At 35.1% G+C, this 20,785-nt stretch overlaps 4 protein-coding genes across 5 annotated transcripts; 2 read left to right on the top strand and 2 right to left on the bottom strand.

Annotated features, from left to right (window-relative positions):
- Positions 1–45: 45 nt before the first annotated feature.
- LOC149677005 (nurim homolog) lies at positions 46–2,795 on the bottom strand. Its single transcript, XM_089837963.1, has 4 exons — positions 2,556–2,795; positions 1,125–1,300; positions 872–1,042; positions 46–534 (listed from the first exon to the last, which is right to left on the bottom strand). Exons 1-4 carry the CDS (start codon positions 2,716–2,718, stop codon positions 268–270), a joined length of 777 nt encoding a protein of 258 aa, XP_089694089.1. The 5' UTR covers positions 2,719–2,795; the 3' UTR covers positions 46–267.
- An 897-nt stretch (positions 2,796–3,692) lies between these two features.
- On the top strand, positions 3,693–6,257 carry LOC149677004 (prostaglandin reductase 3-like). The gene is made up of 10 exons (XM_089837962.1): positions 3,693–3,827; positions 3,893–3,983; positions 4,040–4,138; positions 4,200–4,298; positions 4,367–4,435; positions 4,493–4,567; positions 4,647–4,718; positions 4,793–4,954; positions 5,371–5,556; positions 6,095–6,257. The coding sequence occupies exons 1-10, from the start codon at positions 3,700–3,702 to the stop codon at positions 6,140–6,142; spliced, it is 1,029 nt and encodes a 342-aa protein (XP_089694088.1). The 5' UTR covers positions 3,693–3,699; the 3' UTR covers positions 6,143–6,257.
- Positions 6,258–6,586: 329 nt separating this feature from the next.
- Positions 6,587–14,875, bottom strand: LOC149677003 (kinesin-like protein KIF18A). Its single transcript, XM_089837959.1, has 13 exons — positions 14,288–14,875; positions 14,006–14,217; positions 13,797–13,951; positions 13,318–13,731; positions 13,136–13,233; positions 12,643–13,075; positions 12,491–12,565; positions 12,041–12,430; positions 11,346–11,964; positions 10,584–10,883; positions 9,395–9,709; positions 8,973–9,138; positions 6,587–6,728 (listed from the first exon to the last, which is right to left on the bottom strand). The coding sequence occupies exons 1-13, from the start codon at positions 14,515–14,517 to the stop codon at positions 6,650–6,652; spliced, it is 3,486 nt and encodes a 1,161-aa protein (XP_089694085.1). The 5' UTR covers positions 14,518–14,875; the 3' UTR covers positions 6,587–6,649.
- Positions 14,876–14,981: 106 nt separating this feature from the next.
- On the top strand, positions 14,982–20,172 carry LOC149677002 (uncharacterized). 2 transcript variants are annotated; one of them, XM_089837960.1, is made up of 13 exons: positions 14,982–15,136; positions 15,384–15,512; positions 15,588–15,713; positions 15,799–15,937; positions 16,167–16,307; positions 17,343–17,447; positions 18,154–18,249; positions 18,324–18,413; positions 18,492–18,557; positions 18,645–18,764; positions 18,856–18,993; positions 19,304–19,523; positions 19,595–20,172. In XM_089837960.1, the coding sequence occupies exons 2-13, from the start codon at positions 15,444–15,446 to the stop codon at positions 19,773–19,775; spliced, it is 1,491 nt and encodes a 496-aa protein (XP_089694086.1). In that variant the 5' UTR covers positions 14,982–15,136; positions 15,384–15,443; the 3' UTR covers positions 19,776–20,172. The 2 variants fall into 2 exon arrangements, with proteins under 2 accessions (XP_089694086.1, XP_089694087.1); XM_089837961.1 differs by having other exon boundaries at positions 14,983–15,136; positions 15,588–15,707.
- Positions 20,173–20,785: the final 613 nt, after the last annotated feature.

Raw genomic sequence — 20,785 nt, 5'->3', positions numbered from 1 at the left:
ATTATATTATTTCGTTATAATTATAATTAAATGACAACTACGACATTATTGAATGCTGCAAAAAAATTTTTATTGAACCTGAGATGTCATTTTTGGTCAAAAACGCGACAAAAATATTGGTTTGTATCAAAAATATAATAAAAAATATCAATTTTGTTTTTGGCATATTGATTTAATAAAATTAAAATATCACTTTCTAAATGTGAGAGCAAAATTAAATCCAAGTACTAAGCCTAAATGCATGGCGGGTTAAAATTAGGCCTAACCTCATTGTACACGTAAAAGTTCATCTATTTTTTGTTGCTGTTGTCGAAAAACATATTCATAGTCCGCGTGGATGACTTGGAAACGTTTTTGCATGTAAACCATTAACAAGGCGGTTAATAATGCTCGGTCTATCCTTTGTACAGGATGAAACCACATTATAATTGAGAAACAAAGGAAACCACCATGTCGCATGTGGTAATATAGCCTTCGAAGTTCCGGAGTTTTTCTAGTTGTTGGACTATGTTCCTTTCTAATGTCGTAATATATCTATCAAAATTACATACCACGTGTCACAATTTTGCCGTTTCTTTTTTTTTATAACACTAAGCATAACATATCTACAAGAAATCTATAATCCGCTAAGCCTAACATATCTACAACTACTTTCTTTATGGATGACCCCCATAAGAACCACCAAATTGGCGCGAAAAATAAACCTAGCCAAAGAAGGATGCGGATTTTTTTTTACTTGCATGCGCGCGTTACAAGAACAGGGGTCAAGCATAAAATACAAGTTTTTCAGGGTTTCAAATAAATTTTCTAATCGTAATTTTAAATTTAAAGAAATAGACTGGCCTCAATCAAGGCACTTTAGATTGCTTACCTGTTTTAGGCCAATGAGCTCCCCAAGGTCCATGACTAAAGTTTGTCCATACAATGCCAACCAAGCAAAAGTGTGAAGTAATGTGAAAAACCACCACCAACCCGGGCTTTTACTTGTATCTATGGCCCAAATAGTGACGTAATCAACTTTTCTCCAATACATCATCATGAGCTAAGATTAGAAATTAAAAAAATAAATGATGTTCATTAGCCTAATTTTTAAACAAATTACTTAAACCTTTAAGTATACAAACCTGTAAAGAGGCACATGTGCAAGTAACATAAATATTTCGCTGAATTGGTGTAATATTCAAATTATTTGGAAGATATTTATGAAGGAAGCCCAATGATATCATACTATGTTGAACAATAAAGACTACGACAAGACCAGAGTCCCAAAGTAGATTCAAATACATACTTAGTATAAACTCTATAATTTCAAGATGTAATTGATTATTCATGAAAAATAAGGCCAAATGGTAGTATAACGCCTCCACGGATTTTTAAAAGTTTATAGTCGATTCCTATAGTAAACGAGGTGGGGAACACGATGCCGTCAAAATTTTTCACCGCAAATGATTTTTTTTTAAAAAAAAAAAAAAAAAAAAGGTAGCACATATTACTTATGGTTGTTTTTATATTTGATATTTGGGGCGCATACACTTGTTTAGATTATGTTTGGGATATTTTAGGTTCAGGTTAGGTTAGGTTAGTTTTAGGTTAGGTTAGGTTAGGTTAGGTTAGGTTAGGTTAGGTTAGGTTAGGTTTAGGTTAGGTTAGGTTAGGTTAGGTTAGGTTTAGGTTAGGTTAGGTTAGGTTTAGGTTAGGTTAGGTTAGGTTAGGTTAGGTTAGGTTAGGTTAGGTTAGGTTAGGTTAGGTTAGGTTAGGTTAGGTTAGGTTAGGTTTAGGTTAGGTTTAGGTTAGGTTTAGGTTAGGTTTAGGTTAGGTTTAGGTTAGGTTTAGGTTAGGTTTAGGTTAGGTTTAGGTTAGGTTAGGTTAGGTTAGGTTAGGTTTGGTTAGGTTAGGTTAGGTTTAGGTTAGGTTTAGGTTAGGTTTGGTTAGGTTAGTAATATTTTATGAATCATTTAACTATGGTACGCCTTTTCCAAAATATTCATGTTTAGCTTCATTCACTTCTCAAATAATATGCCTTTTCCAAAACATTACTGTTATGTTAGGTTAGGTTTGAGTTGGTTAAGTTAGGTTAGTAATATTTTATAAATCATATTTTATAAATCATTTAACTATGGTACGCCTTTTCCAAAATATTCATGATTAGCTTCATGGACTTCTCAAATAATATGCCTTTTCCAAAACATTACTGTTAGGTTAGGTTAGGTTAGTAATATTTTATGAATCATTTAACTATGATTCCAAAATATTCATGTTTAGCTTCACTCACTTCTCAAATAATATGCCTTTTCCAAAACATTACAGTTATGTTAGGTTAGGTTAGTTTTAGGTTAGGTTCAGTTTCTATTAGATTTGTCCTTTTCCAAAATATTGCAATTTTCATAAAAAAAAAAAAAAAAACTTCATAATCATTTGCGGTGAAAAATTTTGAGGGCATCGTGTTCCCCACCTCGTTTACTATAGGAAACGACTATAAACTTTTAAAAATCCGTGGAGGCGTTATACTACTATTTTACCAAAAATAATAAAATGTATGTTTGTAAACAACTTACTGATTGTGTGAGAATATTTTTGTACTTCAACGCGTTTAAAGTGATTGTTATCATGAGTGGATAAAACCCAAACAGCCTGCCAGGCTGTTATGACACTACAAACAAACGATAGCAGAGCAATAGCGACATGCAAAAAAATCGTAACGTTCTCTTTGAATGGCATTTCGTTAAAATTATTTGATAAAAATCAGATCCTCGCTGCCAAAATAATTTAAAAATGGAGTAAACTGTTAAGCCTCGGTACACGTGGTCAACGTCAAAAACTGTCAAAACAAACTTACTTTAGTAATAATGATGGTTTATCAAGATTCCGTTTTGATTTAAACTAAAAGTGAACTAAGTAATTAAAATAAATTTCGCTATCATTAAAGCGTAGCGTGAATCGGTAAGACGACTCCGTTAATTTAATCGCGATTAACTGCAAAAAAATTAAATGTCAACGCTTTTAAACTTAAGAAGAAATCCGCGTTTTGCAGACGATACAAACTTCATCGCGACCCCAAGCGGCTACAAAGAAACTCGTCCAATCAGAACTCACATCAAAGAGCCAATAAGAACAAACCGCGCAAAATTCAAAGAACTAAAAACGGTGTACAAAACTTTAAAAAACAAAATTAATCATTAAAATTAAAACTTACGCTATATTTTATTAATTTAATAATAAAGTAATACGCAATAAGCAATGACTCGACTAATATCTCAAATTCTGAGAAGATTTATCAATCTTTTTCTATTAATTGATAAAAAGATGTCCGATAAAGTGGGTCATTTACTCGTTTTAATTTTATCAAAGTTATTTATAAGAGAGAGGGGATAAAAAAGGCTGTTGAAGCTGTCGCATTTAGGTTTAACGCACTTAATACCTTGCAATTTTCACATAACACCCAAGTGTACTTCAAATAATAAGCCTTAAAAACCACTCAATGTTATCTTTAATAAAACTTTTATCAATTAGAAAACTTTTTGAGGTCAAAATTGGGTTCAGGAGAAAATATTTCGGATAAAATAAGGACTTTGAGCCGCATAATATTAACCAGACAAATAACCATAGAGTAAAGAAAATACTGACTGATTGGAAACAAATAACAACCATACTAGTTAGGTTTGTTAGGTTTTAAACATTTCAAACTCGTTGTTAATTACGATGGCGCTACCTCAAAGTTTTAAGAAAATTATTGTAAAAACTCTTTCGTCCGACATACGTAAAGCCATTGATATTGTTAAGGTTCCCATGATAAAACCTGGACCTACGGAAGTTCTAATTAAAAACAAGTTACATAATAATATTTTGAATTAATTTAATCTTAGTTCAAAATTAAAGTTTTTAAATATTTTAGATATTTAGGTATAAATGCATCGGATGTTAACGCGGCTAATGGAAAATACTTCACAAATAAATTATACCCTCCATTTGAAATTGGACTCGAGGTAAAAAAACTGCTTTAATTATAATTAAAACTAAGTTTTAAACTAAGTTTAATTAGGGTATTGGAGAGGTTGTCGCTGTTGGCGAAAAAGTTACTGATTTTAAAGTAAATCAACCCGTAGCTCATGTTGGTCTAAAAGCTTACGGAGAATATGTGGTATGTTAATTAATAAATAAATAAAATGCTATTCTAATTAATAATTAACTGTTAATTAAAGTGTAAACCCGCTAAAGAAATAGTTAGCATACCGGAAGTAAATCCGGAAATTATACCACTTTTAGTCAGTGGATTATCAGCAGCTTTGAGTTTAGATAAGGTAAGTATAAGTATAAAATTAATTACAATTAATTAATTAAATTAAGTTTAATTTTTACTAATTTTCAGAAAGGTCTAATAAGACCTAAAGATAAAGTTTTGATAACTTCCGCGGCTGGTGGAACGGGTCATATCGCGGTAATTAACTTTAATTATCTAACTTAAATATCCCTAATTAAACTTCAATTTACTTAGGTTCAATGGGCTAAAAGTATCGGATGCCACGTAATCGGAACTTGTTCCAGTAACGAAAAAGTTCAATATTTAAAAGTATATTTAAACTAAATCAAACTTTAATTAAATAAATTAGGTTAATTTAATTATCTCTTTAAATTTGTTAACTGTATAGGAAATAGGATGCGACCACGCGATAAATTACGAAAAAGAAAACCTAACTGACGTTTTAAAAGCAAATTATAGAGTAACTAATTACAACAAAATTCCTTAATTTGAATTATAAACAAATTAATTATGCAATAACATCAAATATTTCAGGAAGGAATTGATGTTATTTGGGAAACTGTGGGAGGGAAAATGTTTGTTACACTCCTGGATCATCTAGCATTCAACGGACGTCTAATATCAATTGGAACAATCAGTGGTTACAAAACAAACGCCACAATTCCGTTAATAAACATTGATTCTTTCCCACGCAGAGTAAGTTAAATTACGACCACCCATTAAAGGCCGACATCCAGACCCAGTAGTAAAAAGCTTCTAGCGAACTGAAAACCGATGAGCATCGCCATCGAGACTAACAGTGGATCACGCGGCCGTGCCTATTTTCGAACACCCGCTGGGGCAAAAGTTGGAAAAGTTCCAACTAACTGAAAGAGGTGCAAAAGAAATCCTTTTAAATTTTTCCCTCCCGAATTTTTGCTTTCCCCTGAAGGAAATTATCTATGTTTGTTCATAGTCAGTTAGCTGGAACCCTGCCAACTTTTGCCAAAGCGGGTGTTCGAAAACCGGTACAGTCACATAATCCATTGTTGGTCTCGATGCTTATCGGTTTTCAATTCGCTAGAAGTCGGCCTTTAAATTAATAAATCCAAAAATAACCCATACCATTACAGCTACTACTAAACTCGTTATCCCTAAATGGTTTCATGTTATTCCATCACATGGAATTCATCCCGTCATACTTTGCAATCCTGTCAACCATGCAAAAGGCGGGCAAAATAAAAGTTAAAATAGAAAATGGTTCCCGTAGTAAAGAAGGTGAATTTATAGGACTTGAATCAGTCGTTAGAGCCGTTGAAGTAAGTCGAAAATTAATTATACCATGGGTTCATAAGGTATGTTCCATAAGTGTTTACTGAGAGCTTATCACGAACATATCTTATTAACTTATGACCGGGATAGATTTAATTTTAGAAGTTAGAATGGAGAACAGAGTAATATGGGAGCGCGCGTCAAAGTCCCGGACCCCCTTCCACGGGACGGGGGGGGGGAATGAATGAAGAGGCGGGGGGGTCATAGCGACAGAGGTAAAAAGGAATTACGTCACTATTTTTCGCCGTCCCCGTCAGCAACGTCATCAAAACGTAGTTTAAGTGAGCTGCCCAATAAGATAATTTAAACTTTTCCTTGCGTGTTGAAGGGAGGGGCTCTATACTGGGTGGTCTATGAGTCGGACTGAAGTAAATACTAACCGCCGTTCTCCATTCCTTCTTCTAAAATTAAATCTATCCCTGCTTATGATAATACCAAAAAACACACAAAAAAAAAACAAAAAACACACAAAAAAAAACAAAAAACATTTACCCAAAAACTTCTTAACATCTTTGTTATTTCCAGTATATGTTTGAAGGAAAGAATATTGGTAAAGTAATTGTCGCATTGTGATGGAATTAAGTTAAAAAAAAGCTATATATTGTCACTTGTGCAATTCAATTTTATTTTCTAAAACTAATAAAAGCCATTTCCTCTCGTCGTACAATCATTAAAATAGAAGTTACAAGTTGATTAATTAAAATTATATATACATTTCTTTTTTTTTGGTTATTTAAGAGACACGTTAATTATTATTATTAAAACACAACACGCTTTAGATCATTGAGATCATAGAAAGCCGATTGGTGTCGGGCATTTCGAAACCACTAACACCGCGCGAGCAATATTATTATTATTATTATTATTAATTATACTTTATATTTAAATTCATTTGGACATTTTACAAAAATACGGGACTTTATTATTATTATTTTATTTTGGGGTCGTGGAGGCGATAATAAAAACAAACAAAATACATTAGGTGGTTTTTTTTCTTTATTACAAATTTTCTTAGTGGGACTATTTTACATAAGAAAGCCTATTTACATAAGATGTAAAAGTTGTTTAATTAACTATGATTTATTTCTTAGTATTATAATTAACATTTCCGTAACGAGATGGGACTCCGGCGTATAAAGTTGAATTGGATTTAGATTTTCTTCAAAAAATAATTTAAAGCTTTTAAAATCTCGTACTCGTTTTATTATAGACTACTCCGTTAATTACAAAGGCGGGAGAAGACCATGTTAGGTTATTTCCCATGGCGCCAACCAAGAGGCAACGCCAGACTGAGCCGGAGTTCACTACACGTACGCCGACTTGCGCTGCCTCTAGCGGTAGGTACTTCTTGGCGCCATCGAAATAACCCATGAAGGTAACCTCCGCCCCCGCCCCCCTGTAGTGTTTGTGCGTCTCTTAGGGATTTAATGGAATCAAAGAGAATATAGGGGAGGAGTGGAAAGAGGGGAAAATCTTGTTGCTCTTTTCTACCGCGCATCATCAATGCGTAGTACCGAGGCATTTCCATTTGAGACATTAAACGGTATCGTAGGTGGCGCGACTGAGCCGGAAAATCCCTCGTACCACTAGTATAATTTAGGGGCAACAATGTAATTTAGCCTTGTGGAGCGGGGGAGCTTCAACTCCTCCCCTATATTCTCTTTGATGGAATAGTCTATTATATTTCAGGCGACAAAGAAAGTACCATTCTGTTGGTAAATTTCCATGACGTCAATGTCAATACATAGCGAAGCCCCCAACCCCTTCCCTTTTGGCCCAAAAATTCTTTAAAATATATTTCTATACCGCCTTTACAGTAGTACAATCTCTACTTGCAACTATAAGCGAGGACATACGGGGCATTTAACATACAAGTTTATACCACGTTGTTATTCTTAACAGTTTGCACCATAAAATTCAACCCCCTTTTAGCATGATGATTCATAGGCAATTCCAAGAACCAAAACCAAAGTATACCACCATACAATACAAAGCATTTAGCACTCCCCCGCTGAAGTACATTTCTAGGAATTTTGTGCTAAAAGCCGGAGATTCTAAACATTGATAACACCGGTGAAGACGTCAAAGATAGAAGGTAACTATGACGGCCAGGGCCACTAGTGTCGATATGGCTCTCAAGCGCAGCTACCTCGAAGGAGTTATATTACACGTGGGAATTTAACTTAAGTTCACCTTCGAAACTTTCCCTTTTAGAAAGGAGGGCTTGTTAAGTTGTTACCATTTGGATATAATAGAGCGAAGATGGAAGAATTTAGACCCCAAAAACTTTGGTATGCCTTCATTTAATTCATTTAATCGCGTTGTTGTTTCTTATTTAGCCGCGAGATTAAACCTAACCATAGATATATTAAATAGTACAAAAATTATAGACGTCGATGACGTAACTAATGAAAATATTAAAAAGAGCCCCGCGAAAATGGACCAATTCGATGTAACAAAGAGGGAAGAGACACTGGGTGGGGGGTAAAACTTTGCCTTCCATTTGGCTTCTTGGCGCCTGCGCCATAGTCCTTTAGTATCATGAATGAACGCCCCTCCCCCCTTGTATGTCTCGATACTGAGGGTTGCCTACCTTTTGGTCTATAGGGATCTAACAGTTCTTCCCCCCCCTAAAACGTCACACCTTTCTATCTCTCACTCGAGTTTCATCCCCCTAATGGTTGGAAACAGTATTCTACGCGCAAATATGCCAACCAGAGGGGGCTGACTGCGTGACGTCAGAAATCTCTTCCCCCTAGCCAGTTGTTAACGCCTCCCTATAGTGTGTTACCACGAACTTTGTAGTGACGTCACATGCTCTTATCTCTTACCTTTTTTTCAGGCGACCATATTGGCAGTCGCGAGACGCCGTCAGCTTGGGCAATACAAATTCGGGACCCAATATTGACGTCACAGTTCCCCCCCCCCTAGCTTCGTGGTAGCACACTATAGAGCTATTTCAGTGGGGAAAAATTTCGTCTGCTACGAAAATTGGGCCTGCCTTTGAGTGTAGGGCGGCCATTTTAAGAGGGTTTTCTCTATGGGCAAATAGCATTGGTGACGTAGCCATTACCCCCTCTGAAATAGCTCTATTGGGTATAACCAATAGAACCAGAGTAAAAAGGGAGAAGAAATAGGGGGCGAAAACCGGTTTTCAGGGGATGTCAACATGGCGTCCTAACGTGGCCAGAGCGGGCAGCCGGCAAGGGGAGAGGAAAGGGGGGTAGGTAACTTGACGTCACGCGCAAAGACCCTATTGGCTAGAGCCACGGAATATCTAATTTAATTCTTAATAGACCTACAACAGCAATAAACCTGCGCGATGGGGATATTTTTAACAATAAAAAACCCCCTCCAATAAACCCAAACCCAAACCCAAAATAATGAAAACCAAAGTACTTACTTCAATTTTGGTTCCCTGGAATCCCTGGAGATTGCTATAGAGGTAGTTCTTAAACCCATTCCAGATGAGGCTGCAGCAGGAGGGGCGGCTCCACTTGGGTGGTTTCTTTGAGACATGGCGCGATTCTTAGAAGCGCTCGTAGGTTGTTGAAAAGTTGGCCTGGTCCCTAATGAAACAAAACAAAAGGAAAGAAAAAAAAAACAAAAAAAAAAAGTGGAAAAATTTAAACCAAATAAAGATTAAATTAAATTTATTCAAAAACAAATCAAATAAAAGCCATGCAAAGTTTGCAAACTAAGCAAAGCAAATTAAAATCATAAGCAACACCAACAAAAACATTAATATTGACTCCAAAAGCAAACCAAATTTCCAAAATACAATGCAAATGAAAACCAAACCAGAACAATAGAACAATCGCTTACTTATCGGATTAGGCGCAACTTCCGCATTAGCATTAAGATTAGGGGTCGAAACTCCGGCACCATTTAATTTAGATCTGACCATTGGGTGCACGGATTGAACATTAATTGCCGGAACAGGTTTCTGATTGCCTTGCGTGAACCTCTTCAGTATTTTAGGCGTCGAGGGGTGTTTAAAAGAAAACTGAGCGAATCGTTTCTTTTCTTTGGGCAAATTTGAAATCCCCGTTGTTTCCGCCGTCTCTGAGGTCTTCTTAGATTCTTGGGATGACGCGGCGATGAAGGTACTATTAATAGGGTACTTAACTTCGTCCAAAACTGTGAAAGAGATAGTTAATATGAACAGGACCGCCCAATCAAAAATTATAGTATTTTATAGGAGAAAAAGAAGTATTTTCATAAGAAAATGTAGGATTTATAGGATCAGGGCCCCCAGCCGCATTTCGAAAATATTTATAGGAATTATGGGATTTTTTTCATGAAAATATAGGATTATATAGGACAGTTTTCCAGAATTATAGGATTATATAGGACACCAAAATATTAATTTTTATTTTTTTTTTAAAGAACCAGTACTGCAAACAGGGGCCGAGCAATTAAGCAAAATGTTCAAAAACATACCCTCCAATTTTCGAGGCTCATAACTCTGGTTCTACTAGAGATACGGGGATGCCCTTTGAGTATGTTATAGTACTATATGCCCCCATCCAACCATACTAAAAACTTGGGGCTACGACAAAAAGGGTTTCCAGAATAGGACAGTAAAATATTATTATTTTTTTTTGAAGAAGCAGTACTGCAAAAAAATTATCTCCCGCCTTTTTTTGATCTAACAAATGAAAACCAGTAGACTTCCTATTGGCTGCCCACACGCAAAACTCACCATGGTGGTGCACACTGAACATTCAGTTTATCAGAACCATAATATACTGAGCTATGTTTAACTAGTTAAGCTACAATATTAGGGAAGCCATCCCCATTTTATGATATTTTTTAGACCCGAGTCCTGGTTCAACCGATAAGCTGCTTAAAATTCGCCCAGATTTCAAAATTATAGGATTTTATAGGATTTTTAGCGATTTTAGCCAAAATTATAGGATTTTATAGTACATTTTTAAAAATATAGGATTTTATAGGACTTATAGGACCTCTGGGGGCCCTAGTAGTATGAGGAAATGAAGTTTTAACTTACCATTAAAGTTTCCATTACGTTGTCCCGCCATCGCTTCAGTTGGCATTACAAAGGTATGATCCATCGATTCAATAAAATTCGAGACCGGAATGGGTGACGGCGGACTTGAGTTTTCTTTCCCTAATTCGAGTGCTTGTTGACGTTCATAAGGAGAAGTTGTATAAACCGGCGATGGTGGAGTTGAATTATCTTTAACTAAATCGCGTATCTTTTGAAGATCATAAGGAGAAGTTGTTAAAACGGGCGACGGAGGGGTAGAATTCAGTTTCTTCATCACCTCTAAATAGTCAGAGGTATAAACTAAAACCAAAATATAATTAATATTATTTAATTCCTTTTATATTTAGAAAAACTCCGTTCTTTTAATTAATTAAGGCGTATAATGTTATACCAGGGATAGATTTAATTTTAGAAGTAGGAATGGAGAACAGAGTAATGTGGATGGGCGCGCGTCAAAATCCCGGACGGACCCCCGACCGGGACGGTGGGGGGGGGGGTCATAGCGACAGAGGTAAAAAGAAATTACGTCACTATTTTTCACCGTCCCCGTCAGCAAAACATAGTTTAACTGAGCCAATAAGATAATTTAAACTTTTCGTTACGTGTTAGAGGGAGGGGCTCTATACTGGGTGGTCTATGAGTCGGAATAACTGAAGTAAATACTAACCGCCGTTCTCCATTCCTACTTCTAAAATTAAATCTATCCCTGGTTATACTTTAGGTGTTAACATTAATCGTTAACGCGCATAATAAAATACTTACCAGGTGATGGAGGCGTCTCTTTCTGGTTCATTTGTTCAACAAGAGGAGACACGTCATAGGTTAACGTTGTATTAACCTTTCCAGGAAAATCTGGTGTTCTATTATCCTCAACATTTTCAACACCAACAACAACAGCAACGGAAGGAGTAACCGGCGTATTTTTATTAGCTTCACAATCGAAGGTATCATCTAAAGATCGGGCTAGAGGTTTTCCTTTGCATTGAAGTGGAAAGGGCGACCCGCATTTGCCACGTGGCGGAAGACGTACTGAACTTAAACAACCATCAACCGGGGAGATACCCATTACCGGCGTCGTCTCCTCTTTCTTTTCCTCCATTTCTTGATCATTTGATTGAAAGCTATCAACTCTTATGTATGAATGATCACCGGGTTTATCGGGGTTATGATAAGAAACCAAGTTTGGTTTCGTAACTCCCGCGTAGGGCGTCGAGGAAAATGGATTACAAGGGAGTCCCGACTGAGATTGACGATTCCAAGGGGAGATGGACTCCCTGGTGAACTTATAGACTTTAAGCATCATATAGTTTTTTATGTATTCATCCGGTTCCGGGTTAAAGTTGGCCCGATCGGCCCACATTACTTCCTTCGGTACGTTAACCTAAACATTAGAGAGAAAAAAGAATGTAAACATCAATTATTTTTTGTTGGTAGAACAGGAAGAATAGACGCGTTACCTGATCCAGAAGATTTTCATATTTTTGTTTCAGATCATCAGTTAACCGTCCGTGAACCATTAGTAGCAATTGTTGGTCTTTGACCAACTGCAAGGCGTTAATGGCCAGTTTGAAATTCGAGGAACTATCACTTAATTGCAACTTAAACAATTTGTTAATATGCTGCGTTTGAACGTTCAAACACGCAATCTCGACTTCCATTCTCTTGTTGTCGATGTATCTACGTAATGAGTTATTTCCAAAGGCGTCAATGCCACATTTTTCCTCAAGTAGATTAGTGATTCTTTGCTGGTTTGCTTCCAACTTCTCAGCGAAAATAGCCTCTGCGTTTATACATCTATTTTCAGTTTTTCGCAAACCCTTTGAGACGCTTAACATCCTTTGGGCGCTCTATAAAGAAAAAAGATGGAAGTTCTACGATGTTCATTAGTTATTGTAATTTTAATTTACCCTCGTTTGTTTTAGTTGTTCCCACGTTAACGATTGTACTTGTTCGTGAGATTGTTCTTTAAAGTGTCGCTTAAGCTAAGAGAAAACGACAAAAACATTAAGGAAGAACTACTTTTACTTCCGAACTACTTAGAGACTAAGTTGTAATTTACCGATAAGAGCTTTGCATCACTTTCACAATTCATCATTTTTGTCCTTATTTTAATTTGCTCTACGAATAATGCGTCCAGAGCTATGACGAAATCGGGGTCTAATTCGGTTGATTTTGGTGTTTCATTCACCAGAGTCGAAGATCGAGACGTAGTCGCGACTTTCTCAGGATTATTTTGATCATAATCCATCAGCGAACATTGACAAGCGACAGACGCAGTTTCGCTTATGGCAATAGTACTCTCCTCCTCATAGGTTTTCAACTTCATTTTCAACTGGGCAATTTCAAGTTGTTGAGCCTCCATAATTTTTTTGTATTGAGAGACATGGGATTCGACGCTATAGGTATTGCGTTTTAAGTCTAGTTTGATTTCCTTGGCTCTAGCAGCGTATTTTAACGTATTATGCGTGTCCTCGTAGGTCAGTGACGAAGGGCTATGGATAATTATGTTAATTAAGCCTATTACTAATTAGTGTTAGTTAAGATTGAAGTACCTAACAGCCGCAATCATAACAGTTACACAATTTCCCCCTAAACTGTCTTTCAAAATCCTGGTCAGTTTACTATTTCGATAGGGAACGTGGTTTCCTTTCTAGGTTGGTAAGAAGAAGAAGAAGAAGAAAGAAATGGTAACTTCATTCATTAAGAGAATTACCCTTAAATCAATTAGCAATACCTTCTTATCAGCTAGGGCATTAATACAACTTCCTAGTGCCAAAAGGGATTGATTTATGTTAGCCCCTTCCTTCAAACGAGCTTTGCTGTGACTTTTCACAGCTGTGGCACGTTCAGACCCAGCCAAATCCACCAAACTCATTTTGCCCATTTTAATACGTTCATTTGGCCCAGGAATTTTGTCTTTTTGTTTCAAATGAATTTGAAAGACGGCGTGTGAGCGGGATGATTCGGCATTGGCGTCGGTCGGGTGTTGGGTACGATTTGTATTGCCATGACACAAAAGTTGCAAAAGCTCTTCAGCATCTTTGGGTTTATGCATTGATAACCCCTGGACTTTAACCCCAAAACTATCTTCCCGGATATTTAAAGGGACTGAAGGTACCAATAAGTCTTTAATCGTTTCATTGTACACCTGAGTAGATAAACCCAATTTGTTTATTGTTCTCTAAGAACGCGCGGTTAGACGTCTAATAATACCTCTAAATATGACACTGATATCTCACATTCCTTGTCCTCCACTAAACCTACTCTTCTGAATAGTTCCATAACCATAAGAAACGATATTCCTGGGGTTTCAGCATTGCCTAACATTGTATGGGTTTTCCCAGCCCCGGTTGCGCCATAAGCAAAGACTGAAGTACAATAAATTTAAAACCAATACCACACACTAACCCATCCGGTATTACCTGAACAGTTAAACCCATTCATAAGACCATCAATAATAGGTAAAGTGGTTTCCTCAAAGACTGTTTGATTAGGGCAGCTCCCATCAAATACGCGGTCAAATACAAAGGTCTGATTACGATTGGCCTTTTTAGCTATATCTCTCCTTGGTTGTTTGACCCCGCGAAAGAAGAATTCGTCATTTCGTTCAACAGGATCAAAAACTAGCCAAGTTCTAGGGTACAATGCAATATTTTAAAGGGGTTAAACTAACGCGCCAAAAACACTGTATATTGATAGCTTGCCTTTCAGGAACTTCCAAAATTGATCTGCTGTTTGCAGCAACTTCAGCTGAATTTAAGGGTCTAACCCTGACTACAACTTTAATGTTACTTGAACTCTCCGCCGAACTCGCGTTAAAACTTTTGAAGCTTTGGTTGCTCAAACGTTTAATAGATCGGTTAAAAGATCGCCTTTTTATACTGGTATTTAATTTAGCGCGGGTAGGGGTCATTTTAGCGCGACTTCGAATCATTTTAAAAATTTGGCTTAAAATTTTTTATTAAATTTGAATTTAAACTACGCGAGAACTTTATAATAAAATTAAAACTTACACGACAATTGTCACCAAACAAAGAAGTTGAATTTTAACAATGGAAATCCGAGAACTGGGTGGCAGTCACTGCAGTGTACACTTATAAAATTCTCGACTTCTTCGTAATTCGTATTTAAATAGGATTTAATTAAAACCGTGGCTATCTCCAGCTAATCACCTTCCATACTAACAATTAATTTACTTTCTACCCTTGAGGAAAACTTAATAAAATAGTTAATCCGCATAAAAAATGAGATATACACCATTTTTCTACATAAGTAGATCCGCCACTAAAAAATAACTTTTCAAATTTTGACCGTTGAAGCTTTTACAAATGGGATTGGAGACTTTTTCCATCACGTGGTTAGTAAGAGAGATCTCGTGACCCTGAACCAGTCCAACGAAAAGCCGCATTGCCTTTCGCTCTTTGTGACGTCACGTTGTCGTAAGCCTCGCTAGCTAAACTGTGTGGAATTTTTTTTAGATCGCTCACGCTCGTTGTCGGTAAAGATTTAGAAAAAAAATAACTATTGGGTGGAAATACTTTTTACAACTAAAGGTAAGTGAATCTAAAAACTATTTTTATCTAATTAATCATTTGAGCCGCGCGTAATTTCTTAAATTAATCATTTTCTTAAGCGGGAAAGGCTATTTATGGTCGCGTGTTAAGCCTTGGCTAGTTAGGTTACTGTACACGTAGCCTTGTTACTTGTTGTAAATTTCCTTTCATGGATTAAGGATTATACTTATTGCCGTAATTAATATAAATTAGAACCTAGTTAATTAATTAAAACTATAAATTATAGGTATTCATTTACCTTACGGGGTAAATTTTCAAAAAAAAAAAAAAAAAGTAAAAAAACCACATGAAAATGGCAGCCTCAAACAAGAGGAACGATGATTGCTATTTTTACTTTTATTCAACATGCACAAAAGTAATTCCCTAAACGTTTTAACTCTTTTTTTTTAGTTTATTAAGGGGTATTAATATTAAATTAACGTCAAATTAGGGTGACAGATGTCCCTTTCGACATTGTGAGGCTGCTTTGGGAAAAGAAACAGTATGCCCAACATGGAGAGAAGGCCGTTGTTTTAGTTCTACATGTCAATTCCGCCATATGGAGAACAGGGTTTGTGTACTGTCCCAGCCTTTATAACTAATCGCCTTATTTGCCCGCCAAAGTTTACGTAATTAATTTTATTTTTAACTCTTTAAAATAGAAAAACCGTTCAGAAATCCCTTGCTATTGGGAAAATCAACCTAGCGGTTGCCTAAGGGCCCATTGTGTTTTTTTACATTTAAAACCCAGAGGTAATCAACCTGGAGAACAACCCAGAAGAGATCCCAATCCAGTTAACAGTTGAGTATAGTTTTTAGGCTCATTTAACATTGTCTGTTAAGCCTTTGCTTCAGTAATGGCAGCCCTCTGCCTTTGACTGTATTAAGCTCTATGGGGAAATAACATGGGGTGCCATTAGTCTATTTTTGACCTATACTCAATGTTAAATAATATTTCACTCTTTTTGTGTTAGAAATGGGGGCAAAATTAAATTAATTAATTAACACGTTAAACCCTCTTTAATTTTAGTGCTATTCTCGTCTCAGCCTGAAATGGCTAGCACTTCTCACCACCATCATAATATGCCAATGGATTTAGGTGGTGGTCAACTAGGGTCAGTTACGGCGGCTCCAGCTATAGCTCCAGTGGTCGTAAATTTCGACGAACACGGTGAGAAACATATGGCTGCTTCTATGGGTTACGCAGCCTCGTAACCATTAAAAAAAAAAAATAAATAAAAAATTTACCCAGATACAAAACAAAAAATATATTGACAAAAATATATTGTACAGCTCAGCATTTAATGAATATTTGCAAAATGAACGAGAAACTATTTTTTTTTCCCAACTATGGCGCCTTTACGAATCTCCAAAAATAAATTTTTTCGGAAAAATATAACAAAAAAAACGGAAGGAACTTGGCACTAATTATATAAAAATACATGTTTTTTCGGCATAAAGTAATACCGTGAAAAATGTTATATGAAATAATAATGAAAAAAAAAAAAAAACAACTGAGCGTATAAATATATGAAAAATTGAAAACTTAAAAAAAAAAAAAAAAAAGAATTTAAATATGATTGTATAAAACATTTTTTTTTTCTTCTTTCTCTGATAAGTAACAGGGAATAAAAATTGAAATATTTCACGTTTTTCTGCAAAAAAAACCTCAAAAACAAAAACAATTGTCTTGACTTGTGATTTATTGTTGTTTGCTTTCTTTTTTCCCAAGTTTTTTTTTTTTTTTTTTTAAAGCAAGTATGTTTGTTAGTCCTACTGGGTCTTCTTTTTTATGTTTCATACTTAACTTAACAAACTTGAAGCTTATTATTAATTAATTAATTAAATAAACAAACAAGAGTTGAGTTTACAGCGCGGAGATGTTTTTGGCATCGGAAACCAATTGGTCTATTACATGTCTTGCTTTAAAAAAAGCACAAAAATATTTTTTAACAATTTGTTTTAAAGATATTTTTGTGATTGGAAAAAAAGCAACCAACAATAATAACAAAACTCGCCTTGAGTTTAGTTTAATTGAATTTAATTTAATTTAAAGGCCCATAGATTAATATTTAATTAATTGTTATGATAATTAATATTAGTGGGAAATAAAATTGGTTTTCAACTCTTCATTTTTGCAAGTTTTAGTTTTCCGAGCTTTAATGATTAATCCGTGTGTTGTTAATTTATTATTTTCGGTAAACAGAATCGGATACTGAAAGTAATATGTCAGTAACACCGGTTAAAAATGGGACTTCTCAGAATGGTTCCGAACATACAAATATGGCAAGAAGTTTACAATTTGATGATGGTAAGTTATGAATAGATTATTGGGACAACTTTTAAAGCGAAATTAATTTCATCTAACATAACATTATGCCTAAAAAGAACGGCTGCTTTTTCTAAATATAAAAGGAATTAAATATTAAAATAAATAAATAAATGATCCCTTATCACAAAATTATTAGCATTTAATTAGTCTTAAAAATAATCAAGGAGTACTACGCCGCCATATTGGTTTAGTGGCGTCTGCTAGCCAGAACCTACCTTAGTAACCTTACCCTTACCTCTCTTATAGCGTTTTCCTTTGGGTCCTCGCGGAGCACTCCCAAGGAGCAATAAAAATGGTAGTAGTAGTTTCCAGCTTCGTTAAAGACTGTTTTTGAAGAATAGGATCTCCTAGTTTTTAGTTTTATTCCTCCATGGGAGCGCTCCTCGAGGACCCAAAGGAAAACGCTATTAGCCTGTGAGAATTCAACCAATCACGTAGGGGTAAGGGTTCTGACGTCAATACAGCAATGGCGGCGCAGTAGTCCCCCGTTTTAAGGCTAATTAAATACTAATTATTTTGTAATAAGATAATATTTATATTTATTTTCATTTTAATATTTAATTCCTTTTATATTTAGAAAAAGGCCGTTCTTTTAATTAAGGTTTAATCAGTTATGTTTGTTTTAAATCGGTTGGTTTTAGTTGTTCTGCCTTTGATAGTGGTATAAGCTTATATTTTTTTGTAGAAGATGAAAAAGAGAAGATTAGCGTTAAAACCTTGGAACAAATTCGTTTGGAAAAACTTCATAAACAATCAATATCATTCTATGAAACGCCTGACAGTAAGAAATATACATCACACTTGTAGAATATTTATCTTATGAAACTTACAATCATATTAATTTCTTTATAATAGTGGACTTTCTAAATGGTAGTCATGACAGTGATGATTTATCAAAAGAGGGTGGTCAATTGGCTAATGAAAAGTCAGCCTCAATTCAAAGTAGTAAGCCATTTTGGTTGTTACGGTACAATTCTTATTATGGCTATCACGCCAATTCTAAGAATTTCAATAACTCCTTAGAAGTTGACCTGAGGTCACGACTAAAGAGAACAAAAATGGATGTAGTAGGCGGTGGCTCAGAAAATGGTAACTTATTATTAAAACAAACTCAAACTAAAGCTATCTTCTAACTAATTAACTAACACTCAATTAATTATTCAATTCATTCAACAGAAATTAAATCATTAGGAAGTCCTAGTTACTCAAAAATCAATAATATTTCTAAAGAATCCGATTTTAGAATTAAAACTTTGGAAGAAATTAGAAAAGAGAAGGAACTTAAAAACCAAAATGGTAATATAATTTTTTTATAATTTCTTTCTTTCTAAAATAACTTAAGCTAAGTATTTAGTTTACTAATCATTATTAACTATTTCTTTAACAGTAGAGAAATCTTCCGATTCGTCAACCTCTGAAAATATATCCCAAAAACCTAATTTTAAACCTCAATTAGAAGAAAAACCGCGTAATTCACGTAAAAGAAGGATTATAAACAGAGAAACGGTTCTAAAATCGTTAAATGGTAAGTAGGAGCGTAATTAGCCTTATTCCTGATCAGCGCCACCTACCCATAGCGGCGACTTTGAGAACTACTGTAAGCGGCAAGCCAATCAGATGTCGCTAAAATCTGGTGACGTCACTGACTGGCACTCTCGGGTCTTACCAAAAATGACGTCACCAGATTTTAGCGACATCTGATTGGCTTGCCGCTTACAGTAGTTCTCAAAGTCACCGCTATGGGTAGATGGCGCTGATCAGGAATAAGGCTAATTACGTTACTTAATAACAATATAAGTAGGGCCTAGTAATTAATTATTAAAATTTAATTACAGAGAATGGTAATTCAAACATTACCGAAGAAAACAGTGAAAATTCTCAAGGAAGTAACTCAATGGATAATTCAACATTCAAAAGGGTTAGATTATCTATCGATAACTTAGATAATCAACTAAATAACTCAACAACAGTCGCGGAAACTGTTACTTCTTCATTGGAAACACCTCAAAATAATTCTAAAGTACAAGTACAGGAAATGGCTTCGAATCTTGACAAGTATGTCACTTTATTCAACCTCAATTTTTAAAAGTAACGGATACTAAAGTATAGTTCCTCATCAATGAAAGGTCAACACCCGAGGACACAAATGCCATTATCTCAAGCTCAACTACAATTACTACAACTAAACCTCGTTTAAACGCTTTAAATAGTGTAAATTTGGATGATGAAGAACTAGACTTGTCTCTAGATGAAGATGACGGGACGGAACTTATAGATGAAGAGTTTGAAAAATTGATTTATAGCTAATTAACGTGAAATTAATTAATTAAAAATTCATTAATTGTACAAAGATAAATACCAACCAACCAACCAAATCATCAAATGCAAGTGTATTATTATTATTATTATTATTATAATAAAACTTAAAAAATAAGAAGTTAAAATATCCTGCCATTTTATTGTTTGAACTTACGTGCAGTGTACTTTTAAAAAAAAAATCAATCAATGTTAGTTAACCATTAACCTAAATAAATGTTTTCATAAAATTCATTAATTGTATTATAAAATATGTAAAGTTCAAAAAAATGTTTAAAGAAAAAAATTGCCCGATGTTTTTACACAGTGTTAAAATCATGATCAATTTAATATCTTAATTAAGTTTTAATTGATTGTTTTTAGAAGAATAAAATTATATGCCCACTGAGTAGTCGTTTTTTTTAATTTTAATCAAGTTAACCTTAAACCACTATCAAATTAAAGGTAACCCTTCCCTTCTTAGACCACCATCAAATTAAAGGTAACCCTTCTTAGACTTAGCCACCATCAAATTAAAGGTAACCCTTCTTAGACTTAGCCACCATCAAATTAAAGGTAACCCTTCTTAGACCACCATCAAATTAAAGGTAACCCTTCTTAGACCACCATCAAATTAAAGGTAACCCTTCTTAGACCACCATCAAATTAAAGGTAACCCTTCCCTTCTTAGACCACCATCAAATTAAAGGTAACCCTTCCCTTCTTAGACCACCATCAAATTAAAGGTAACCCTTCCCTTCTTAGACCACCATCAAATTAAAGGTAACCCTTCTTAGACCACCATCAAATTAAAGGTAACCCTTCTTAGACCACCATCAAATTAAAGGTAACCCTTCCCTTCTTAGACCACCATCAAATTAAAGGTAACCCTTCCCTTCTTAGACCACCATCAAATTAAAGGTAACCCTTCTCAGACCACCATCAAATTAAAGGTAACCCTTCTTAGACCGCCATCAAATTAAAGGTAACCCTTCTTAGACTTAGACCACCATCAAATTAAA

Source organism: Phalangium opilio, unplaced genomic scaffold (genome assembly GCF_054372755.1).
Source record: "Phalangium opilio isolate 3A_F unplaced genomic scaffold, DU_Popi_V2 ptg000045l_1, whole genome shotgun sequence".
NCBI lineage: Eukaryota > Metazoa > Arthropoda > Arachnida > Opiliones > Phalangiidae > Phalangium > Phalangium opilio.
The sequence above is the reverse complement of the archived record's forward strand: the minus strand, read 5'-3'. Positions and strand labels throughout refer to the sequence as shown.